At 38.5% G+C, this 27,500-nt stretch overlaps 1 protein-coding gene and 1 long non-coding RNA gene across 2 annotated transcripts in view; both read right to left on the minus strand.

Annotated features, from left to right (window-relative positions):
• Window positions 1-21,137, minus strand: part of LOC128659838 (gastrula zinc finger protein XlCGF26.1-like) — a 111,707-nt gene extending 90,570 nt beyond the window's left edge. Inside the window, exon 1 of the mRNA XM_053713412.1 lies at window positions 20,151-21,137. Within this exon, the coding sequence (XP_053569387.1) occupies window positions 20,151-21,123 (973 nt within the window). The 5' untranslated portion in view covers window positions 21,124-21,137. The remainder of the gene's footprint in view (window positions 1-20,150) is intronic.
• Window positions 21,138-21,164: 27 nt separating this feature from the next.
• The window catches only part of LOC128659842 (uncharacterized), an 18,975-nt gene continuing 12,639 nt past the window's right edge, over window positions 21,165-27,500 (minus strand). Inside the window, exons 2-3 of the long non-coding RNA XR_008402484.1 lie at window positions 22,269-22,384; window positions 21,165-21,433 (exon numbers count right to left, since the gene is read on the minus strand). This is a non-coding gene — a long non-coding RNA (uncharacterized LOC128659842). The remainder of the gene's footprint in view (window positions 21,434-22,268; window positions 22,385-27,500) is intronic.

Raw genomic sequence — 27,500 nt, forward strand, 5'->3', positions numbered from 1 at the left:
CACACAGTGGTAGGAGGCAAAACACATAGCAAGGGGGACACATATAGGAGGGGGACACGCCACACACAGAGGCAGAGACAGAAAGAGATGCACCTTGCAAGTTAGTCCTTACATAAGTTAATGGAAAAAAGTCAAGCATTAAACATACAACAATTGAATTAATGTGTGCAGTGTGATTAAGGGGACATTCAAGTGCAAAAATAAAATAATGTTAGAAGATTTTACTATTGCAAAAGGTGTTAAACACATAGTTAAAGTGAGCTTCAGAAAAGCAATGCTCTTCTGAGTTAAACACTGTTATTTGCAAGCAACAGTGCAAAAATAAAAGGTTTCTAACCAATATGTTAAAAATGTATGCTGTAGAAAACGTCCATCAGCAATTTGTGCACACCCACCCCGCAAGAAAGAAAAAAAAAGAGCTATTTAAAGGGACAGTATTGAGGTATCTTTTACATCTTACAAGCAGAAGCAGTCAATAGTTTAAAACCAGAGTATTTACAACAGGCACATACACATAGTATATTTTACTATGGGCACAAAAACCATAGAAGAGGATTTCCTAATTACTTTCTGTGTTTACAGTCAGTAACATGTACAACTGGTTTTGCATTTGCAAGTTGGATTTCATTTCCAAAACACGGTCGGAAAGCTGCTGCCTAAAGTGTTGTTGGCTACCTGGGAAACTTGCAGATGTATATTCCTAAATGGGAGCAGTCAATCAGCTTGGCCTTGTCCTGCACAATACAGGGGAGGTTGAGGACGCAAAGGTGAAACGGTAGTCTCCTATATTTTGCTTAAGTTTAGAATAAAGTTTTTCTTAACTACTTTGGCATATTTTTACCCTGGACTCTGCCTAGTTGTGATCAGCGTCAGCCATGAGGGCGTCAGTCACATCACATTACTCACGGCAGGCACAGCCACGCAGCAGCTCTTGTCACACTGGCTCACGTGACGTGTGACAGACAACTCACAGTCACGTGAATCCATAAACAGTACTGCTGATTGCCTCCGGACTCTGAGGCTTTTAGAGACTAGCCTCCTTCATAGAGCAGTATGGGCCATTGAAGAGCTAAAACGCCACTGGGTGGCGCAGCTCTAGTCCTAAGAAAATTTATGAAGTCAAGCATTCATATTGCGCAATGGAGGGGGACCTGAACAGCTCACAGCCTCTACTCCACTTGCGCAATATGGATTGCAATGGACATCCCCACAATGACAATTCATAATGACTCAGATACATGACGGTGGGTGGAATTGGCATTCAGGGGTGTGGGGGGGTGTGTGGGGCTACCTTTTTGTTACAATTTTTTTTATATATACATAAACTTTAAAAAAAAAAAAAATCTTTATTAAACATTATTTTAAAAGTGTAATACACACCATAGGACAGGTGAGGCGCTGCCTCACCTGCCTCCTATGACAGCACATCACTGGTGTATTTCAGTTTTTCAAGCCCAATTTTTACTTGTATCCTGTTGTAAAATAGGTTCTTATAAATTGCCAACAGTTTCAGTTCCGTTTGTTTGTTAAGCAGCAAAACCCTTACCTCCTCAACTACCAGTAACAATTAAATCCAGCAAACATTTGTTTAACATGCACACCTTAACTTGCAGAAGTCAGGATTAGAGCGTCCAATCGTAGGAATATTCTTTTTCCTAAAGCCTCTAGGTATCAAACATGTAGTTGTAGATCCAATTCTTTTATTTCAGTTTCAATTTTTTGCAGGGAAGATGGTTTGTTGTCTGTATAATCAGCAGTAGTTGGTAGCTCTGATATAAAGAGAATCCTTGCTTCATATCCCTCTGTGAGGGTATGTGTCTCTGCTCCCTCTATGTCAGCTGGGATGGCAGGGATAATTGCACTCTAGCTTGTAGGCCCAGCCTGGCTCACAGTGGTATCCATGATGGGATTAAGTATACTTGTGCACACCCAAAAATTGTGCAAGTGGGTCTCAGTGTAGTGATGTGATGGTGCAGTGTGGAGGGTAAAATCCATTACAAATGGTGGGTGCAGGCTAGCAAACAGTCTTGTAATAGGAGGTAGGTTAAGTGCACTCACACTAATAAATTGATTCATGAAACAACTTTATGACGCAACAGACATATAAAATTCTCTCTGGGGGTCCCACCATCGGACTGAAAACCACATAGACACAATAATCTGCAATGCATTTTCTAGTGATGGATTTATACTAACACTAAAGGGCTGGCTGATAGTGGACCAGCCTGCTTTGACTTATATAGCCTGTGGGTTGCCTTCTTTTGTGCCTAAAACTAACTAATTTCCCTCCACTTGGACCCCCTCCTACCTCCCCCTTTCCTGCCTAGCTTGTCTAGGTGGGGTCACTTCCCCTTTCCTTTTAGGTTGTATCCACTCCTTCCCTGAGGGTAGGGACAGGTTCCAAACTAATGTTGTTTAGTAAATGCTGTTTTCGCAAATAAAATTTAGTTTATAAAACTGTTTCTATGCATTATATTGTTTGTACTCTAGAGCAGGGCTGGTATCAGCTCTCTCCTGCTCTATCTGTTTTAACCCCCACGTAAGGAAGCCATGCCAGGGTTCCACCCAGGTGGATTATTTCCACCTCACACCATAGATACATTGCTTTAGTTCGAGGACTTCGTCTAACACCCCCCTATTCCACCTCCCCCGACCCTTAAATAGTTTATTCACACCATTAATATTGAACCTCCATACCATGATAATATGACCCATTCTGCCCCTAACGCTTAACATACACAATGGATTCTCTTAGATTTATGACCCATAATACTAGAGGCCTTACTTTCTTCCTTTAAGCATAGCCTACAAACTCGTTCCCTCAAATTCCACTGCCCGGATTGAATATGTTTCTCCAGGAAACCCCATTGGGCAGTCAGCTACTCCTCACAGATTCCACTCCCATACTTACACAACCATCCAACACTCTCCATTCACCAAAAGAACTAGGGGGGACAGCCATTATGATAAGACATAAGAGACTAGCAGTTGAACAGATACAGGTAATCAATGACCCACAAGCTAGATACACGATCCTAATCTGCAGATTAGACCACATACTACACACATTGGTCTCAGCTTTACTTACCCAATACTCGTCAATCTATATACCAGTAGGAAAGTCCTACAGGTAGTGGAACAGTTCAGACAAGCAAGAGTAATCTTAGCAGGTGACTTTAACATGAATTGGGATAGTACAGTGGACAGGAAACAGTGACCCCCTACTAAGCAGAACCCCCAATCTAAACTCCTATCTCTTAATTTTGAACCATTATGTCCCAATTTGGATATTATTAAGTTTTGAGATCATTTCACCCCAAAAGACAGAGGACTACACCAACTACTCACACAAAACATATGGTAGACTTGATAATATATTCTGCGAGGCTAAGAGTCTTGATTTGGTCAGACGAGCACGTATCTCTATCTGCCCCTGGTCAGACCACGACCAAGTTATGGCCAATCTTCAGACCACAGGTAGCCCCAAACGTAAAATTACTGCTATCCAAACCCATATTAGTTAATTAGAATTACGTAGATCACAACAAAAATCTAGCCAGACTCAAGCAAACCTTTTATCACAAAAAGTAACAAAGCTGACACTTTCGCCCGGATTACGAGTCTTGAACGCTATAGGGAAAGTAACATCCCCATCTTTTATTAGCAGTATGGGTACTCCCTCTAGCGCTTGGTATTAAGAGTATAAAAAAGCCAGCATTTGCGGGCGTATGGCAGGTTAGAGCTCCATACCGCACACAAATACCAGCGCTGCTATGAGCTGCTTTTACGTGCTTGTGCACAATTTCCCCATAGACTTCAATGGGGATAGCCGGCTAAAAAAAAGCCTAACACCTGCGAAAATGGAGCGTAAAGCTCCGTAATGCAGCCCATTAATGGTCTATGGGGATTTTTTTTTATGTTTAAACACCCTAACATAAACCCCGAGTCTAAACACTCCTAATCTGCTGCCCCTAACGTTGCCACCACCTACAGTACAGTTATTAACCCTTTAATCTGCCCCCTAACATCGTCGCCACCTAACTACACTTATCAATCCCTAATCTGCTGCCTCCCAACATCGTCGCCACCTAACTACACTTGTTAACTCCTAATCTGCTGCCCCTAACATCGTTGCCACTATACTAAAGTTATTAACCCCTAAACCTAACCCTAACCCTCACTAACTTTAAACTAATTAAAATAATTACAAATAAAAACTTACTATTAATTACCTAAATAATTCCTATTTAAAACAAAATACCTGTAAAATAAAACCTAAGCTAGCTAGAATATAAACTAATAGTTATAGTGTATCTAGCGTATGTTTTAATCTTTATTTTACAGGAAAATTTGTATTTATTTTAAACTAGGTAGATTAGTTATACATAGTTATTCACTATTTACTAACTAACTAGTGAAAATAAATACAAATTTACCTGTAAAATAAAACCCTAACCTGTCCTTACAGTAAAACCTAACATTACAAGACAATTAAATAAATTAAATAGAATTACCGAAATTACAAAAAACAAAAAAAACACTAAATTACACAAAATAAAACAGGAAATTTATGCTTACCTGATAAATTGATTTCTTCTATGATACGATGAGTCCATGGATTCATCCTTTACTTGTGGGATATTATCCTCCTGCTAACAGGAAGTGGCAAACAGCACCACAGCAGAGCTGTCTATATATCTCCTCTCTTGACTCCACCCCCCAGTCATTCGACCGAAGGTATAGGAAGAAAAATGAGAAACTACACAGTGCAGAGGTGACTGAAGGTTTTAAATAAAAAAATATAATCTGTCTTAAATTGACAGGGGCAGGCCGTGGACTCGTCATATCATAGAAGAAATCACTTTATCAGGTAAGCATAAATTTCCTTTTCTTCTATAAGATACGACGAGTCCACGGATCATCCTTTACTTGTGGGATACATACCAAAGCTACAGGGACACGGATGAACGGGAGGGACAAGACAGATACCTAAACAGAAGGCACTACTGCTTGAAAGAACTTTTCTCCCAAAAATAGCCTCAGAAGAAGCAAAAGTATCATATTTGTAAAATTTGGAAAAGGTATGAAGGGAAGACCAAGTCGCAGCCTTACAAATCTCTTCAACAGAAGCATCGCTTTTAAAGCCCATGTGGAAGCCACCGCTCTAGTAGAATGAGCTGTAATTCTTTCAGGAGGCTGCTGTCCAGCAGTCTCGTATGCCAAACGGATGATGCTTTTTAGCCAAAAAGAAAGAGAGGTAGCCGTAGCTTTTTGACCTCTATGCTTTCCAGAATAGACAACAAACCGAGAAGATGTTTGACGGAAATCCTTGGTCGCTTGCAAGTAAAACTTCAAGGCACGAACCACGTCCAAGTTATGTAACAGACGCTCCTTCTTAGAAGAAGGGTTAGGACACAGAGAAGGAACAACAATTTCCTGATTAATATTCTTATTTGAAACAACCTTAGGAAGGAATCCAGGTTTAGTACGCAAAACCACCTTATCAGAATGGAATATAAGATAAGGCGAATCGCATTGTAACGCAGATAGCTCAGAAACTCTTTGAGCAGAAGAGATAGCAACTAAAAACAGAACTTTCCAAGATAGAAGTTTAATATCTATGGTATGTATGGGTTCAAACGGAAACCCCCTGAAGAACATTAAGAACTAAATTCAAACTCCATGGCGGAGCAACAGGTCTAAACACAGGCTTAATTCTAACCAAAGCCTGACAAACGAGGCCTCCCATGACTGAACGTCTGGGACATCTGCCATACGTTTGTGTAGTAAGATTGACAAAGCAGAAATCTGTCCCTTTAAGGAACTAGCTGATAACCCCTTCTCCAATCCTTCTTGGAGAAAGAACAAAATCCTTGGAATCCTGATCTTACTCCATGAGTAGCCTTTGGATTCGCACCAATAAAGATATTTACGCCATATCTTATGATAAATTTTCCTAGTGACAGGCTTTCGAGCCTGAATCAAGGTATCAATGACCGACTCAGAGAATCCCCGCTTAGATAAAATCAAGCGTTCAATCTCCAGACAGTCAGCAGCAGAGAAACTAGATTTGGATGTTGGAACGGACCCTGAATGAGAAGGGTCCTGTCTCAGAGGCAGTTTCCACGGTGGCAGAGATGACATTTCCACCAGATCTGCACACAAGTCCTGCAGTGGCCATGCAGGCGCTATCAAGATTACCGATAGCTTCTCCTGTTTGATTCTGGCAATCCGATGAGGTAGGAGAGGGAAAAGGAGGAAACACATAAGCCAGGTTGAACGGACCACGGTACTGCTAGAGCATCTATCAGTACCGCTTGAGGATCCCTTGATCTTGTCCCGTAACAAGGAAGTTTGGCATTCTGACGAGATGCCATCAGATCCAATTCTGGTGTGCACCATTGATGAATCAATTGTGCAAACACCTCCGGATGGAGCTCCCCACTCCCCCCGGATGAAAAGTCTGACGACTTAGAAAATCCGCTTCCCAGTTCTCCACTCCTGGGATATAGATTGCTGATAGATGGCAAGAGTGAGTCTCTGCCCATCTAATTATTTTGGAAACCTCTATCATCGCTAGAGAACTCTTTGTTCCCCCTCGATGATTGATATATTCTAAAGTTGTGATATTGTCCGACTGGAATCTTATGAATTTGACCGAAGCCAGCTGAGGCCACGCCTGAAGCGCATTGAATATCTCTCTCAGTTCTAGAATATTTATTGGAAGTAGGGCCTTCTGCTGAGTCCACACACCCTGAGCCTTCAGGGAATTCCAGACTGCGCCCCAGCCCAAAAGGCTGGCGTCCGTCGTCACTATGACCCATGCTGGCCTTCGGATGCACATTCCCTGGGACAGATGATCTTGTGACAACCAACAAAGAAGAGAGTCTCTGGTCTCTAGATCCAGATTTATCCATGGAGATAAATCCGCATAATCCCCATTCCACTGTCTGAGCATGCACAGTTGCAGTGGTCTGAGATGCAAGCGAGCAAACGGAACTATGTCCATTGCCGCTACCATTAGTCCAATTACCTCCATACACTGAGCCACTGTCGGCCGAGGAATGGAATGAAGTGACTCAGCAAGTGGTTAAGATTTTTGATTTTCTGACCTCCGTCAGAAAAATTTTCATGTCTACCGAGTCTATCAGAGTTCCTAGGAATGGAACTCTTGTTAGAGGAACAAGTGAACTCTTTTTTTATGTTCACCTTCACCCCGTGAGATCTTAGAAAAGCCAACATGATATCCGTGTGTGAGATTTGGCTAAATGGTAAGTTGACGCCGCTGAATTAAGATATCGTCCAGATAGGGCGCCACTGCTATGCCCTGCGGCCTTTAGCGCCACCAGAAGGGACCCTAGCACCTTTGTGAAAATTCTGGGAGCTGTGGCCAACCCGAAAGGAAGGGCCACAGACTGGTAATGTTTGTCCAGGAAGGCGAACCTGAGGAACTGGTGATGATCTTTGTGGATAGGAATGTGAAGATACGCATCCTTCAAAATCCACGGTGGTCATATATTGACCCTCCTGGATCATTGGTAAAATTTTCCGAATGGTTTACATCTTGAAGGATGGGACTCTGAGAAATTTGTTTAGAATCTTGAGATCTAAAATCTGTCTGAAGGTTCCCTCTTTTCTGGGAACCACGAACAGATTGGAGTAAAACCCCCTGCCCCTGTTCTACTTTTGGAACTGGGCAGATTACTCCTTCTACACAGCATAAGAACGCCTCTCTTTTTGTCTGGTTTACAGACAAATGTGAAAGATGAAATCTCCCCCCTTGGGAGAGAATCTTTGAATTCTAGACGATACCCCTGGGTCGCGATTTCTAATGCCCAGGAATCCTGAACATCTCTTGCACAAGCCTGAGCGAAGAGAGAAAGTCTGCCCTCTACTAGATCCCGGTCCCGGATCGGGGGCTGCCCCTTCATGCTGTCTTGGTAGCAGCAGCGGGCTTCTTGGCCTGTTTACCTTTATTCCAGGTCTGGTTAGGTCTCCAGACTGACTTGGATTGAGCAAAATTCCCCTCCTGCTTTGTGCAGAGGAGGAAGTAGAGGGTCCACCTTTAAAGTTTGAAAGGAACGAAAATTATTTTGTTTGGCCCTCATTTTATTCGTCTTGTCCTGAGGAAGGGCATGGCCTTTATCTCCAGTAATGTCGGAAATGATCTCCTTCAGTCAGGCGCCGAACTAGGGTTCTCTACCTTTGAAAGGAAATGGCTAACAGCTTAGATTTTGATTGACACATCAGCAGACAGGACCTTATGCCATAACGCTCTACGTGCTAAAATGGCAAAGCCTGCATTCTTTGCCCGCTAATTTAGCCATTTAAAAGCGGCATCTGTAATAAAAGAATTAGCTAGCTTGAGAGCCTTAATTCTATCCAAAATATCATCTAATGGTGTCTCAACCTTAAGAGACTCCTCTAGAGCCTCAAACCAAAAAGCGGTTGCAGTAGTTACCGGAACAATGCACGCTATAGGTTGTAGAAGAAACCCTGATGAATAAACAATTTCTTCTAGAAGGCCCTCCTAATTTTTTTATCATAGGACCTTTGAAAGCACAACTGTCCTCAATAGGTATAGTTGTACGCTTATCTAGGGTAGAGATAGCTCCCTCCACCTTAGGGACCGTCTGCCATGAATCCCGAATGGTGTCAGATATGGGAAACATTTTCTTAAAAGTAGGAGGGGATGAGAACGGAATGCATGGTCTATCCCCATTCCTTAGTAACAATGTCCAAAATCCTCTTAGGGACTGGGAAAAACATTAGTGTATGCAGGGACCCTCTAGATATCTATCCCATTTTACACAATTTCTCTGGAGGTATGACAATAGGGTCACAATCATCAAGAGTCGCTAAATCCTCCCTGAGTAACAAGCAGAGGTGTTCAAGCTCTAAACTTAAAGGCCGTCATATCCGAGTCTGTTGAGGGACATCTTTCCGGAATCAGAAAGCTCTCCCTCAGACAGCGATTCGACTCACCCCCAAATCAGAACAACTGTGAGGGTACTTCGGAGCTGGCCAAGAAAGCATCAGAGGGCCCAGCATTTACTTAATACCGGACCCTACTACGCTTAACCTGCAAAACAGGCAGTGTAGATAATACCTCTGTAAGGTTAGTAGACATAACTGCGGCCCATATCTTGCAGGGTGAAAGAATTAGACGCACTAGAAGTACTTGCGTCGCTTTGGGCGGGCCGTTAAAGGTGTGACACTTGGGGAGAAGTAGATGGCATACCTGATTCTCTTCTGACTGAGAATATCCTGAGACATACCTTTTATCAGCTAAAATATGTTCTTTGCAATGTAACGCCCTTTCAGTACATGAGAGACACATTTTAAGTGGGGGGTTCCACAATGGCTTCTAAACACATGGAACATTGACTTTCCTTAATGTCAGACATGTTAAAACAGGCTAGTAATGACCACAAACAGACTTGAAATACCTTTATTTTATGAAAAAAATAACAATCTGAAAAAACGGATACTGCGCCTTTAGAGAAAAAGCATACCATTTTTCCAAAACTGCTTTTAAACGATAAAAATTACCCACAATTTTATGATAACTGCATCCCAACTTGTCAGCTAGATTGCCCCACAAGGAAAGGAATACTTAACCCTTACCAAAAAAACGTTGTGCTATAAAACGTTAAATTCAAACAAAAAACACCCCCTGCACCTCGCCACAGCGCTGCTGTGGCGCCTACCTGCCCCTCACTTAGGATTCCTGGCCTCCCCATCGGTTGTGAAATACTATAAAGGAGCAATGCTTACGCACATCTCCCAATGGGGTGTAACACAATCCTCTGACAAGTGGAGAGAACAATTGAACAAGCCTCACTCCCCTTTCAGATCCACCTCAGGGAACCTATTTGGACCCCAATCACCTGTCAAAGAACTCTTTGAATTACAAACCCTGTAGTCCCTAGAGTGTCTGTCTGGGATAAGATTTGCCACTGTTGTTTAGTAGCTCTGCATCCATCATCCATCACCTTCATTTCCGGCTGTTCACAGGCTTAAGTAAAACTCATCACATAAAATAGCAAGTTTGGGGGTCAAAGGCGAGTCTCTGATTTCTGGTTCAACTACCTCTCAGGACAAATTTGTTACCCTAGATCAATTAGAAATCCTTCTAAAATCGCCCCCCTTTCTTAACTTTGAATTTACCAGAATTAAGAGCATCATCACAAGGTGGGATTTGTCCCCAAATATTCTCGCCCCTTGACCGCCTCGGAGTCCATTGGTAAAGGGGCCACAAGCTACATAAATACTATCCACACACTACACCGTTCCGCCCCTACACTGGCACCTCATCCTTCATAGATGGGACTCTCTTTTAAACATCACCACCCCATCTCAAATATGGCAATGAACACTTGCACTTACCAAAAAAACTCTACACTGTGTAACCATGTACGATACATATTAGAAAGTTATATTGCATTGGTATATGTCCCCACAAGATTAGCCAGAATGTTCCCGGATCTTCCCCCTCTTTGCTGGAGAAAATGTGGTCACCCAAGTGACCTGCTTCACTATGGTAGGGAATGTCAAAAAGTCAAACCCATTTAGAATTTGTCGCCTAGATTTAGAGTTCTGCGTTAGCCTTAAAAAGCAGCGTTAAGGGGTCCTAACGCTGCTTTTTAACACCCGTGGTATTAAGAGTATGGCAGGTACAGGTATGTACGCTCACTTTTCTTCCGTGACTTTTGGCTACCGCAAATCCCTTTACGTCAATTGCGTATCCTATCTTTTTAATGGGATTTGCCTAACGCCGGTATTACGAGTCTTGGAAAAAGTGAGCGGTACAGCCTCTACCTCCAAGTCTCCTACCGCATTATAAAGTCGTAGTTAAGAGTTTTATGGGCTAACGCTGGAACATAAAGCTATTAACTACAGCTGCTACAAAGTACACTAACACCCATAAACTACCTATTAACCCCTAAACTGAGGCCCCCCCACATCGCAAACACTATAATAAAATTATTTAACCCCCTAAACTGCCGACACGGACACCGCCGCTACCTACATTATAGCTATGAACCCCTAATCTGCTGCCCCCCTAACATCGCTGACACCTATATTATATTTATTAACCCCTAATCTGCCCCCCAACGTCACCGCCACCTACCTACACTTATAACCCCTAATCTGCCGACCCCAACATCGCCGCTACTATAATAAATTTATTAACCCCTAAACCTAAGTCTAACCCTAACAGCTCCCCTAAGTTAAATATAATTTAAATAAATCTAAATAAATTTACTATAATTAAATAAATTTTTCCTATTTAAAAATAAATACTTACCTATAAAATAAACCCTAATATAGATACAATATAACTATTAGTTACATTGTAGCTATTTTAGGATTTATATTTTATTTTACAGGCAACTTTGTATTTATTTTAAACTAGGTACAATAGCTATTAAATAGTTAAATAACTATTTAATAGCTACCTAGTTAAAATCATTACAAAATTACCTGTAAAATAAATCCTAACCTAAGTTACAAATACACCTATCACTACACTATCAATAAATTATATAAACTACAATGATCTAAACTAAATACAATTAAATAAACTAAACTATATTACAAAAAACAAACAAACACTAATTACAAAAATAAAAAATATTACAAGAATTTTAATCTAATTACACCTAATCTAAGCCCCCATAATAAAATAAAAAAGCCACCAAAATAATAAAATTCCCTACCCTATACTAAATTACAAAAGTAATCAGATCTTTTACCAGCCCTTAATAGGGCTTTTTGCGGGGCATTGCCCCAAAGTAGTGATCAGCTTTTTTACCTGTAAAATAAATAAAAGACCCCCCCAACATCTACAACCACCACCCACACACCCCTACTCTAAATCCCACCCGATCCCCCCTTAAAAAACTAACACTACCCCATTGAAGATCACCCTACCTTGAGCCGTGTTCACCCAGCCGGGGCACCGATGGGCCAGAATAGGACATCCGGAAGTGGCAGAAGTCTTCATCCGATCGGGGCAGAAGAGGTCCTCCATCCAGCAGAAGTCTTCTCCAAGCGGCACTCTTCTATCTTCATCCCATCCGGCGCGGAGCGGGTCATCTTCAAGACATCCGTCGAGGAACATCCTCCTTCTTCCCGACGACCTAACGACAAATGAAGGATCCTTTAAAATGATGTCATCCAAGATGGCATCCCTTGAATTCCGCCAGTGGCTGATAGGATTCAATTAGCCAATCGGAATTAAAGTAGGAAAATCTGATTGGCTGATGTAATCAGCCCAATAGGATTGAAGTTCAATCCGATTGGCTGATTGGATCAGCCAATAGAATGCAAGGTCATGGATGGATAAAGATAGAAGATGCCGCTCTGGATGAAGACTTCTGCTGGATGGAGGACCTCTTCTGCCCCGATCGGATGAAGACTTCTGCCGCTCCGGATGTCCTATTCTGGCCATCGGTGCCGGCTGGGTGAACACGACTCAAGGTAGGGTGATCTTCAATGGAGGTAGTGTTAGGTTTTTTTAAGGGTGGGGATCAGGTGGTTTTAGAGTAGGGGTGTGTGGGTGGTGGGTTGTAATGTTGGGGGGTCTTGTATTTTATTTTACAGGTAAAAGAGCTGATTACTCTTGGGCACTGCCCCGCAAAAAGCCCTTTTAAGGGCTGGTAAAAGAGCGATTACTTTTGTAATTTAGTATAGGTAGGAATTTTACTTATTTTGGGGGCTTAGATTAGGTGTAATTAGATTAAAATTCTTGTAATATTTTTTTATTTTTTTGTTAATTTAGTGTTTGTATTTTTTTGTAATAAAGTTTAGTTTATTTAATTGTATTTTTAGTTTAGATCATTGTAGTTTATTTAATTAATTTATTGATAGTGTAGTGTTAGGTGTATTTGTAACTTAGGTTAGGATTTATTTTAAGGTCATTTTGTAATTATTTTAACTAGGTAGCTATTAAATAGTTATTAACTATTTAATAGCTATTGTACCCTAGTTTAAAATAAATACAAAGTTGCCTGTAAAATAAATATAAATCCTAAAATAGTACAATGTAACTAATAGTTATATTGTAGCTATATTAGGGTTTGTTTTACAGCTAAGTATTTATTTTTAAATAGGAATAATTTATTTAATTATAGTAAATTTATTTAGATGTATTTAAATTATATTTACTTAGGGGGGTGTTAGGGTTAGTCTTAGGTTTAGGGGTTAATAACTTTATTATTGTAGCGGCGATGGTAGGGGGCGGCAGATTAGGGGTATAATTTTAGGTAAGGTGGCGGCGATGTTAGGGAGGGCAGATTAGGGGTTAATAAAATTTATTATAGTGTTTGCGACGCGGGGAGGAATTCGGCGGTTAGGGGTTAATACATTTATTATAGTGGAGGCAATGTCCGGTCGGCAGATTAGGGGTTAATAAGTGTAGGTAGGTGATGGCGAGTTGGGGGGGAAGATTAGGGGTTAATAAATATAATATAGGTGTCGGCGATGTTAGGGACAGCAGATTAGGGGTTCATAGGGATAATGTAGGTGTCGGTGGTGTCCGGAGCGGCAGATTAGGGGTTAATAAGTGTAAGATTAGGGGGTGTTTAGACTCGGGGTTCATGTTAGGGTGTTAGGTGTAGACTTAGAAATGTATTTCCCTTAGGAAACAATGGGGCTGCGTTAGGGAGCTGAACCCCTGCTTTTTTGCAGGTGTTAGGTTTTTTTTCAGCCAGCTCAGCCCCATTGTTTCCTATAGGGAAATCGTGCACAAGCACATTTTTCCCATCTTACCGCTACCGTAAGCAACGCTGGTATTGAGGGTAGAAGTGGAGATAAATTTGGCCTCAACCCTCACTTTTCTGAGGCTAAAGCAGCCATTCAGAAAACTTGTAATACCAGAGTTGGCTTAAGGGTGAGCTGGAAAAAAAAAGGAGCGTTAGCTCCGCAAGTTTTACCGGACAAAACTCTAATCCAGGCGTGTGTTTCTTGACCCTCTCTGAGAATGAAGATTCAAGCATCAAGAACTCCCCGCTATGGCTATCTTGCACCTAGGCCTACACAAATCTCCCTATGTACCATAGTCTGTTATGTATATTCCTTTTCTCATTCTATTAAAAACAATATAGCTAGATCTTGGAAAAGGGAGTCCACCCCCCAAGTGGCATGAAATTCTAAAACACAATATCATACCTATATACCATGGAGAATGACATATTTCACTCACTTAACAAATCGGACTTGTTTGGAACTCACATGGGCAGACTGGAAATATAAATACAACATTATCTGGTTCCCAGATATTCTAGCCCAAGACCCATACACAGCACCCCACCAACCATAGGATCTCTCTCATATACAGCAACTAACAAAGTCAGCCCTCCTCATGGTCGATGATGCATCTCCCTTGTATTAGTGATATAACCAGAATATGACTCCAAGATGCACCCCCCCTTCTCTTCCCTCCTCCCCCCAGAGCTTATTTCCCTTACTATGATTACAATCCTGAATGTAATGTATCCTACCCTTTATCGGTTTAATTATATTGATTTTGTTCTCCCTCCTGATGTGATGGAAGTGCTAGTACACATTATTGTTTTCTTTCTTTTTTTTCCATATGGACATTTTGGACCATTGTGTCCATTCAGTTCCTTTTTTGTGCCTTCTGATTCAGGGAGCCTGCGAGACCCCACACCTACTTGTTTACTGAAATTGTGAGACTCTTGTTTGATCTTTAAATCTCAATAAAAATTATTGCATCCATATGATGTGCACACTTAACTATTGGCTAGATTACGAGTTGTGCGTTAGGCTTAAAAAGCAGCGTAAGAGGTCCTAACGCTGCTTTGTAATGTCCGCTGGTATTACGAGTCCTTGCAGGTACAGGTGTACGCTCACTTTTTTGGCCAGACTTGGAAATATCGCCAAATCCAACTTACGTCAATTGCGTATCCCTCTTTTTTCAATGGACTTGCATAGCGCCGGTACTTACGAGTCTGACAAAAAGTGAGTGGTAGACCCTCTCCTGTCAAGATTGGTACCGCATTTTGAAAGTCAGTAGTAAGAGTTTTACACTACAAACGCCATAGCATAAAACTCATAACTAAGGTGCTAAAATAGTAACACTAACACCCATAAACTACCTATTAACCCCTAAACTGAGGCCCGTCCCACATCGCAAAACACTAAAATAAAATGTTTAACCCTAATCTGCCCGAACCCGGGACATCGCCGCCCACTATAATAAATATATTAACCCCTAACTGCCCACACTCCCCGCATCGCAAACACTAGTTAAATATTATTAACCCCCTAATCTGCCGTCCCTAACATCGCCGCCCACCTACCTACATTTATTAACCACTAATCTGTCGCTCCCAACATCGTCGCCACTATATTAAAGTTATTAACCCCTAAACCTAAGTCTTAACCCTAACCCCCACTAACTTAAATTATATTTAAATAAATCTAAATAAAATTACTATCATTAAACTAATTAATTTTATTTTAAAAACTAAATACTTACCTGTAAAGTAAACCTAAGCTAGCTACAATATAACTAATAGTTACATTGTATCTAGCTTAGGTTTATTTTTATTTTACAGGCAATTTTGTAATTTATTTTAACCTAGGTAGAATAGTTATTAACTATTTAATAACTACCTAGTTAAAATTAAAGACAAATTTACCCGTAAAATAAAAACCTAACCTAAGTTAAAAATTACACCTAACACTACACTATAATTAAATTAATTCCCTAAAATTAAACTACAATTAAATACAATTAATAAAAATTACCTAAAGTACAAAAAACCCCCCCACTAAATTACAGAAAATAATAAACAAATTACAAGATTTTTAAAATAATTACACCTAATTATTCCCCCTAACAAAATAAAAAAAGCCCCCCAAATAAAAAAAAAAGCCCTACCCTACACTAAATTACAAAAAGCCCTTAAAGGGCCTTTTGAGGGGCATTGCCCCCAAAGTAATCAGCCTCTTTTACCTGTAAAAAAAATTACAAATCCCCCCCCAACATTAAAACCCACCACCCACACAACCAACTCTACTCTAAAACCCACCTATCCCCCCCTTAAAAAAACATAACACTAAACCCTTGAAGATCACCTTTACCCGGGAGAAATTTCATCCCAACGGGCCGAAGTCCTCAATGAAGATGGGCAGAAGTCTTCATCAGACGGCATCTTCTATCTTCATCCATCCGGCGCAGAGCGGGTCCATCTTCAAGACATCCGGCGCGGAGCATCCTCTTCCAACAAAGTCTTCTTACTAATGACGGTTCCGTTAAAGTGACGTCATCCAAGATGGCGTCCCTTCAATTTCGATTGGCTGATAGAATTCAGATTGGATGGATGGATGAAGATAGAAGATGCCATCTGGATGAAGACTTCTGCCCGTCTGGAGTACCACTTCGCCAGGCCTGGATGAAGACTTCTCCCGGCTTCGTTGAGGACTTCTGCCCAGTTTGGATGAAGACTTCTCCCGGTAAGGTGATCTTCAAGGGGTTAGTGTTAGGTTTTTTTTTAAGGGGGGGGATTGGGTGGGTTTTTAGAGTAGGGTTGGTTGTGTGGGTAGTTGGTTTTAAATGTTGTGGGGGAATTTGTAATTTTTTTACAGGTAAAAGAGCCGATTACTTTGGGGCAATGCCCCGCAAAAGGACCTTTTAAGGGCTATTTGTAATTTAGTGTAGGGTAGGGCTTTTTTTATTTTGGGAAGGCTTTTTTTATTTTGTTAGGGGGATTAGATTAGGTGTAATTAGTTTAAAAATCTTGTAATTTGTTTATTATTTTCTGTAATTTAGTGGGTTTTTTTTGTACTTTTAGCTAATTTTATTTAATTGTATTTAATTTAGGGAATTAATTTATTTATAGTGTAAGTGTTAGGTGTAAGTGTCACTTAGGTTACATTTTTTTTACAGCTAAATTTGTCTTTATTTTAACTAGGTAGTTATTAAATAGTTAATAACTTTTTTATAACTATTCTACCTAGTTAAAATAAATACAAACTTGCCTGTAAATAAAAATAAACCCTAAGCTAGCTGCAATGTAACTATTATTTATATTGTAGCTAGATTAGGGTTTATTTTACAGGTAAGTATTTAGTTTAAAATAGGAATTATTTAGGTAATGATAGTAATTTTATTTAGATTTATTTAAATTATATTTAAGTTAGTGGAGGTTAGGGTTAGACTTAGGTTTAGGGGATAAGGGGACAGTCAAGTCTAAAAAAACCTTTCATTTTTCAAATAGGGCATGTAATTTTAAACAACTTTCCAATTTACTTTTATCAACAATTTTGCTTTGTTCACTTGGTGTTCTAGTTGAAAGCAAACCTAGGAAGGCTCATATGATAATTTTTAAGGCCTTGAAGGCTGACTCTTTTTTATTAGTTTTTCACAGCAGGGGAGAGCTAGCTCATGTAGGCCATATAGATAACATTGTAATCACGCCCATGGCAAGTGGCAGACACTGCACTAATTGGCTAAAATGCAAGTCAATAGATAATAACTAAAAGTCATGTGATTAGGGGCGGTCAGAAGATGCTTAGATACCAGTTAGTCACAGAAGTAAAAAGTATATTAATATAACAGTGTTGGTTATGCAAAACTGGGGAATGGGTAAAAAAGGGATTATCTATATTTTTAAACAACAATAATTCTGGTGTTGACTGTCCCTTTAATAACTTTAATATAGTGGCGGCGACGTTGGGGCGGCAGATTAGGGGTTAATAAATGTAGGTAGGTTGCGGCGACAGATTAGGGGTTAATAAATATAATGTAGGTGTCAGCGATGTTGGGGGCAGCAGATTAGGGGTTCATAACTATAATGTAAATGGCGGCGGTGTCCGGAGCGGCAGATTAGGGGTTAATAATATAATGTAAAGGGTTAATAATATAAAGTGTAAGATTAGGGGTAAGATTAGGGGTGTTTAGACTCGGGATTCATGTTAGGGTGTTATGTGTAGACATAAATGTATTTTACCCATAGGAATCAATGGGGCTGCGTTAGGAGCTAAACGCTGCTTTTTTGCAGGTGTTAGGTTTTTTTCAGCCGGCTCTCCCCCATTGATTCCTATGGGGAAATCATGCACAAGCACGTTAAGCCAGCTCACCGCTAACGTAAGCAGCGCTGGTATTGAGGTGAGATGTAAAGTAAAATTTTGCTCTACGATCACTTTTTTGCTGTTAATGCCGGGTTTCTAAGAACCCGGAATACCAGCGCTGTCTGTAAGTGAGCATAAACTGCTCATTAGCACCGCATAGCCTCTAACGTAAAACTCATAATCTAGCCGTATATCTCCCAGATATAAATTATTTGGATGTTCTTGTTTATATATTTTTCTCACACTCTATTCATACAAAGAATCTTTTATTCTCTAAATGTAAGGCAAATTAATAAACAACACTGGGGGTGCTTTGGTGACAAATACTTAAGTAAACTGATCAATATGAAGACAGATCTGTATATTCCTGTGTGGTGTTTGGATTCTATCACATTGATATGAGAGAAACTGAGCTGCACATATATAGAGGAACAAAGGGCAGCAGGAGAGCACTTCCAATCTGGAGATTTTGTAACTGGGATCTAGAAAGTATTATTTACAATAGGATCCTTGTTTATGCGTTTATTTAGAGAGTTTGACCTCTTCAAGATAATTTATAAAAAGGTTTGTACACTGTGCATATAAAGTTTATTTTCTGTGTAAATATTTAGTGGTTTGTGATACTTGTCTGGCATGGGATACCTTTTTCCAATTTCTAAACATGTGGAAGATTTTTCCCCCGTGTGAATCCTTTCATGATTTTTTTTTTACCCAGTATACATTTAGGTTATAGAAAAGGGGAGTGGACCGAGCGCTACAAAGAGGGCCTTAAGCTTACTAACAATATAGCCTCCTAGTAGGCTAAACAGATAGAAATTATTAGTAAGGAAGAGAGTAAGCACTGTATAGCTTAAAAGGCTAAAGTAAAATAACACAATTTATTACATATGATAAAAAATTAGGTATACATAAACAATTAAAATCAAATTATACGCATGGATCCATGTCTAACTTATCTAAAAGCTGAGGTATACAATGTAGTTAAGAACTCTCTAAGAGCTAGAGTATACAGTGTGATCGGACAATCCTAAAATAGGTTGCCTAGTGTAGGTTAGGTAAAACACGAAACTAATGACCTTCGAGATATATAACGGTACAGTAGATTTAAGACAAACTAAAATCCCATAATTGGTATGTGCACATATAGCAATCAAAAAAGTCCAAAATACGTTCAAAAGTTAGCTGATAAAGTTCAAGTGAATCCGTAGGTGTATCCTTCAACGTGACGTGCAGAGATGTGCCGTGAAGTTTAGTTAATTGTAAAAAATAAGAAAAGTATAAAAAAGATATAATCCAAACTCCAATTAAAATCCCCACTTCAAAAATGTGTACTTATATACTTAATATAAACACAATTTTACAATTAACTAAACTTCACGGCACATCTCTGCACGTCACGTTGGAGGATACACCTACGGATTCACTTGAACTTTATCAGCTAACTTTTGAACGTATTTTGATTGTTATATGTGCACATACCAATTATGGGATTTTAGTTTGTCTTAAGTATACTGTACATTTAGGTTATAGTAGCCTTTTAAATGAAACTGATTATGATCTTGCATGTACCATTTCTCATTATATAAAATCAGTTTCACCTCAGTAATCTCTCTGGTATCTAAAATGAAGAATGCTAAGCATCTAGTTCTTAAAGAAAAGATTTACCTGAACTGTGAACACATTAAATATATCTCCAAGGTGTCAATTATTACATTGGCTTTTGTAATAGGGAATTGGAAAGCATTATTTACAATAGGATCCTTTTATTTTTGCTTAATTTTAGAAAGTTTATCCTCTTTAGGATCATTTTGAAAAGGTTTCTACAGTGTGTATATAAAGTTTCTTTTGTGTGTAAATATTTGTCTTGTATACAAATACTATTTTGACTTTCTAAACATGTGAAAGGCTTTTTCCCTTGTGAATCCTTTCATGAGCTTTTAGATGATCCATTTGTGTAAATCCTTTTCCACACTCTGTACATGTGAAAGAATTTTCCCTTGTGTGAATCCTTTCATGAGTTTTTATATTACTCTTAATTGTAAAACTTTTTCCACACTCTGTACATGTGAAAGGTTTTTCCCCTGTGTGACTCCTTTCATGAGTTTTTAGATTACCCTTTTGTGTAAAACTTTTTCCACACTCTGTACAAGTGAAGGGCTTTTCTCCTGTGTGACTCCTTTCATGATTTTTTAAATTACATTTGTTTGCAAATCCATACCCACACTCTGTACATGTGAAAGGCTTTTCTCCTGTGTGACACCTTTCATGAGTTTTCAGATTACTTATTTCTGAAAAACATTTTCCACACTCTGTACATGTGAAATAGTTTTCTCTTGTGTGAATCCTTTCGTGTTTTATCAGAGTACTCTTTTGTGTAAAACTTTTCCCACAATCTGTACATGTTAAAGGTTTTTCTCCTGTGTGAATCCTTTCATGAGTTTTCAGATGACTTATTTGTGTAAAACATTTTCCACACTCTGTACATGTGAAGGGCTTTTCTCCTGTGTGAATCCTTTCATGAGTTTTAAGATCACTTTTTTCTGTAAAACGTTTTCCACATTCTGTGCACGTGAATGGCTTTTCTTCTGTGTGAATCCTTTCATGATGTTTCAGATTAATTTTTTTTGAAAACCTTTCTCCACACGCTGTACATGTGAAAGGTTTTTCTCCTGTGTGAATCCTTTCATGAGTTTTCTGACAATTAATTTGTGTAAAACTTTTTCCACACTCTGTACATGTGAAAGGCTTTTCTCCTGTGTGATTCCTTTCATGAGTTTTCAGATCACTCTTTTGTGTAAAACATTTTCCACACTCGTTACATGTGAAAGGTTTCTCCCCTGTGTGGGTCTTTTTGTGATACATAAGGCCTCCTTTAGATAAGAAACATCTCCCACAATCTGTACATGTGTGAGGTTTCACAACTGTGTTAACTGTGTGGTGTTCAGGGAGATGCAAATTACATGTGAAGCTTTTCTCACATTCTGTACATATGAATGGTTTCTCCTTTGTATGAATCATTTGGCTAGACTGTAGACTTTCCCTTCTTTAATATGTTTGAAAACTCAGTAAATGTGGGTGGTTTATCTTCTGGGATAATAATTTCACTAGATAATGCATAAATGTTGTCCTCTTGTTTGATGACTAAATTACTCTCTGTACATAATGATTGCTTCCCAGTTCCTGCCAATTCACCATCTTCTTTAAATGTCAGCTGTGAGTTCCCCAATGTTTGTGAACAGTCATTGGTGTCTAAGACTTTTTCGAGTTTGCGGTATCATTCTGATGCTTCCTGTAGAGAAGGATGGGTATGAACTCTTCAAGTGTTTTTCTACATAAAAATAAAAGGAAGAAAGTTTATTCTTTATATTGGAATCCATCGTCTTACAAAAATCATATAATTTATTTACACTATTTATTTACACTCCATAAAATGTCTTCTATTTTGTGTTCATTTTTAAATTTATTAACCAGTAAATCACAAATTAAAACAACAAAAGACAAATAATGGAAATATTTCTTCTTCATAGTAAACTAAAACTCAGATTACTGATTAAAACAAGTTATATGGCCCCATTAAACATGGTGCGTGTGGATATTGTTCTCAGCCAGGGAACAAGTACATCTGTATTCTGGGCAAGAGAGGTGGCATCCACCATCCTCATTTAACATTGCACAAGCCACTGCACATACAGCCCTGCCTGGCTTATGCTCAACCAATAGGGTGGGAACATAATGTCTTAATCATCACAGATGAGATTTTGTGAGATTGTGAGATTTTAAAATGCTAAGAAGCAGTGATCTTATGATGGGTCTTAGCTTGCAGTTGTTTGATTTATATAATCAGCCAAAAAAATTATTAGTTTAATAACACTCACTGTTAAATTAAACACACAAATTATGGCGGTTCTGGGGTGGGGAACACTCACTGGGGGAGTTGTGGGTGTCTCACACATGGGAACAAGGTAGGCTTAAGTGTAGTTATGGGAGTTCCATGAGTTAGGTCAGGGCAGGGGAAGGTAGAGTTGCAGGTGATCTGAGAGCAGGTGTTGACACAAATATTCTTATAAGATGCAGATATAAATATAATAGTTTATATTTGTTTAATGAGTGATCTATTCTATTTTCCCAGTAAATAAAGTCAGCATAATATCTATTTTACTCACCTAACACATATGAGTTCATGCTGATAACCGGCTCCAATGTCTGTGCTCAGGAAGAAGGCTACCTTATTCACTCCAGTTACAGCAATACCTGATATCTCTCAGTGCTCTGGTCGTGTCTGTAAAAAGTATATTAAATGGTTTAGACAGATAATAATAAATAATGGTTCTGATTAACTGTACGTATGGTATAATTAAAGGCACACATAACAATTCATGTGATACAGATCAGCTATTAGGTTATTACATATGTGCTATTGATTTAGCACAAGCATTTAGTTCAGTTAGCTCTGTGGGTGTTACAGTTGTATCTTAAATATGAATCTTTCCAGAACGTTACAATATAAGCTCAGGAGCAGACAGACAATCTATTTATGAGTGGGACATAACCACAACCTTACAAATATATTATCATTTTTAATATAATTTATATGAAAGAGCAGCAATTACACAAATGCTAAATAAGAGTTGTTTAAATGCAAGTTAAATCTAATACTGCAGTATTGTACTGTGCTTCCTACTAATCCTCACTGTCAGACATTTTGTATTTACTAAAAATAAAGCGCTAGATTACAAGTGGTGTGGTAAAAACGAATTTTTGCAACCGCAAAAACTTTGCAAGAGTTAAGCTTTTTGTGCTAGTCGGGTTGCGCTCGTATTAGAAATAAAAAAAAATTATTTTGCGCAAGAGTTAATACGATTAGAGCAAAAACTTAAATAATCACGTGTGCATGCATGTATTCCCACTTAGAAATCAATGGAGAAAAATAAAGAGGGAAAAAACTACTGACTATCGTGCAAACTACATCACATTTTCAAATTCCCTAATAGAAGTCAATGTTGAAATAAAAACTAACACCTATTGCGCAACAACATAGCATATTCACGTTAGCAAATGTAACATATTTACAGTAAATACATAGTTAAAATCTTTATTAAATATGAATATTGCGGGGGGGGCGGAGCCTGACTAGCAAAGGAGATGGACGCATAGGAGCTGAGCTCCGTTCATAAGGATACTATTTGGGGGCAAAATAACTCAATTAAAGAGAAAATCCTCAAAAAAAAATGTACCTCAGAATTGGCTGATAACGTGGATCGCTAAGATACTGAGAATATTTTGGCTTGCTCACAACAGTACTAAGGTCGCAATTGGAAATGCCGCCACAAGGCCTAAGGTAAAGAGCAGGCTGCGGCAGCTACACGCAATTAACCATTGTTACCTATAACTACCGACTAGATGCCGAATCTGAGACCTTGTGTAGCAGGGATAAACATCAGTAATGGGAAACTTCCTTAAGTCTGCCTAGGTAAGAAGGATTTATAGATGTGAGTACATTTCACTATTAACTTGGTGACCCACATTACAATTGTACCGACTGGTCATTCCCTGACTAAGACATTACAGCAGCAAACCTAGAGATTTAGGACTGACACGCGCTGTGCTATTTTCACCCCTATCGGAGCACCTTGTTTAACATCTGGCGTGTCAGTTTGGTCTCCCTGAGGCTTATTTAAAATGGCGGAGGCTGCACTTTTTCTGCGTGAGGCTGGAGCGCTCCTAGATGCCCACTTTTCAAAACTACAAGCAGTAATAACGAAAGAATGGGACTCTCTGAGGGAAGTATGTAGACCCTTCACCTGCAGGTCCAAGCCATTGACTGAGTCACAAATCCCTCCTTGTTCACCTGACACGAGGGGCACTGATGAAGAATTTCCCTTTTTCTCGCAAGCTAAGTTCCCTACAGAGTTAATGGGAGACGCACAACCTGAACAGCTCATACTTACTGCAGAGGCCTGTACAGAGAGCAACACAGTATGCCTGCCCATAATATCTAAACCCTCTGTTTCTTGGAGCGCAGCCACAACTTGCCGTATGCTGAGGAGCTGTAAGGATCGTTACCCTGACGCACCAATAACCACCCGGCATCTAAGCCCTACGGGAGGGCTCCATTACAGCTTAGCAGCCAGCAACGAGTTGCAGGGACATTCCACCTACACAGGTGTGGTGCTACCTCCCTCAAAGCCTTCTGCCGATGTCTCCATGGGGGTTCTGGCACTCCACGGTAGGCTCCCCAGACCTGTATTGTTCATGAGGAAAGTGGTCTCATTTTCATATAAAACAGAGTCTCACAAGAATTGTGGCAGTTGGGCGCTTCAGTTTGGAGTGGATAGGGAAGACTCTCCGTACCAGCCTAAATCCGGAGTAGGATAGACATAACTGAACACTATCATTATAATGTGTTATAGCTGCTTTTGGACTGCCGAATGTCTATCTCTTTCCTGCATAGCCCTAGTCATTCTGTGGACACCCTGAGTGGCCTACATACGCATTAAGGACATAGTATTACTGTGTCTATAGACATTTGCATTGGGATATTTGCAGCTAGTTTAAGGAAAAAACTTTCCCTTCTAGCGTACCACTTTACTGCTCTCTCACCTAGTCTGCAAAATTTGTTTAGAGAGACCATGTGGAATAAAGGACACTCCACACTAATGGTCTGCAACTAGTGTCCTAGCAGGTGACATTTATAGTTATACTTCAGCTGAGCCGCCATAGCCTAAAAATTTTTACTGTCTACAAGGTCCTCTTTCGCAGTGTGGGGTGATGCTCTTTAATTTACAGTTATTTTATTAACATGTTTAATTACATATAGCTAGGCAATTCAAACTATATGCAAAAGTTGTCTTGTACGTTTAAATAGTGATGAGAGGAGTATTTATACTAAATATACCGATGATGTCATACAATATTTTTCGCAGTTTGTTTAGGTATTTTTTGACAACATGGTATTCAGCTGACACACCAAACTCTGTTTTAATTCATGCCAATTAGTTTGTCTTGTGAGATGACAGCAACGCTTGTACGCCTTATCATTATGTATTTACTAGATCCTTATTGTCTACACCTACTGGGAAATAGCATCTAAATATCTAATCACATATCACTCCATACTTGTGGCCTTTCATATTGTTTGAATATGCGTGGAGCCGAGGTGAGATATCTTTCATAATTTATCCTCTCTTATAGCACTATATATTCCATATTGATTACCCCACAGAAACTAGGTAGTCCCTATTTATGAGTGATCTCATGCTTGAGGCTATGTTTATTAGACATTTGTTTGGCAAATTTGTTTGACTCCTGACATGTTTTTCTACACTCACTGGGGCATTAATAGAAATTGAATGTTATGCTATGTATATGTATATATGAATGGGACCAGGCCATTACCTCCCTAGTTTTCATGTATAGATACTACTTTACACTTACAGGTCCCTCTCTGATTATTTATACCCATTGTTATATAAATAGCATTTAAGCACTTCATCTTATAACACCTATATGTCTGCAGCTTATTATACTTCCTACATACATTTGGAGTTTAGCTATGATTTCTGAACACGACATCTTGCTGCCAGCGGCCGGGGCAGCGGGATGTGTATATTTTATAAATACATAACTCCATAGTTTTAGGCATAGTTTTACACCGAAATGTAATTCAATGTATATAAGTAACGCTCTTATTATTTGGACCTCCACTACTAGTTTTATTTATAATCTCCTTACCCGCATTATTTTAACTGAGCTGCATGTCTAGTGCCCAATCTCTAAGTTTAGATTTTATGCCTCAATATGCCAAGTATGATATCAGCCCAGCATCTATTCAGCTCCTTCTCTCAATTCAACAGCACAGACTGTTTATTACGCTCTCATACTCATAATTAAACCCTTAGAGGTCCTGATTATCTACTAAGGTAATAACAGATCTAAAATCCATAATATACCACTAGTATTGTTAGAACCTTTCCATCAGACTCTAGGTTACTAGCCTTGATGTTCATCTAAAATGTTTGATGAGCCACTATTCGAGGTTTACTTGCCCTGCCTATGTTACTTTATAATCTAAATGCCTCCTTAGCTACATATCCTATCCATAGCATTCAATTTACCATCCCCCACCCTCCATAATGAACCTCCTAACTCAGGAGGTCTAACCACGTGGCTTCTCTTGTCTATGCCGCAATCTACTTACCTACTTACCTATATTTATCTATTTTACCATATTATCTTCATAGTAGAACTGTACTTTCATCTGTGCTTATACTTAACATGTCAATTGCTAAACTAATTCGAGTTCATTGGTTTCAATATGATCATTCGCACTGCTAATTAAGAAAATGAGGTTCCAGGTTTCTGTTTTTTTTTTTTTTTTTAATAGGATACTCCATATTGAGAATTTATCTTTCAACATATATAGAAAATGTTAATTTGAAATGTAATATCTATATTTGTATTACTAATATGATGTTTCATTTAAGTTGTATAGATCTCGCACAACCTCAATAAAAATCTAAAAAAAAAAAATAAAAAAAAAAAATAAATGAATATTGCATAAATGTTTTATCATGTTTTCATCTATTTAATGGCAAATGATTCTAATGCACTTAAAGATATATATATAAACATATTTATTTACGTGTATATATGTATTGAGTCATGTATACACATATAAATACATATGTACACACATATAGCCATATATACTGTATATATATATATATATATATATATATATATATATATATAAACATATTCGTTTACATGTGTATATATGTATTGAGTCATGTATACACATATAAATACATATGTACACACATATAGCCATATATACTGTATATATATATATATATATATTATATATATATATATATATATAAACATATTCGTTTACATGTGTATATATGTATTGAGTCATGTATACACATATAAAATACATATGTACACACATATAGCCATATATACTGTATATATATATATATATATATATATATATATATATATATATCTATATATTCGTTTACATGTGTATATATGTATTGAGTCATGTATACACATATAAATACATATGTACACACATATAGCCATATATACTGTGTATATATATATATATATATATATATATATATATATATAAACATATTCGTTTACATGTGTATATATGTATTGAGTCATGTATACACATATAAATACATATGTACACACATATAGCCATATATACTGTATATATATATATATATATATATATATATATATATATATATATATAAAAACATATTCGTTTACATGTGTATATATGTATTGAGTCATGTATACACATATAAATACATATGTACACACATATAGCCATATATACTGTATATTTATATATATATATATATATATATATATAT

This window comes from Bombina bombina, chromosome 5 (assembly GCF_027579735.1).
Source record: "Bombina bombina isolate aBomBom1 chromosome 5, aBomBom1.pri, whole genome shotgun sequence".
Lineage (NCBI taxonomy): Eukaryota > Metazoa > Chordata > Amphibia > Anura > Bombinatoridae > Bombina > Bombina bombina.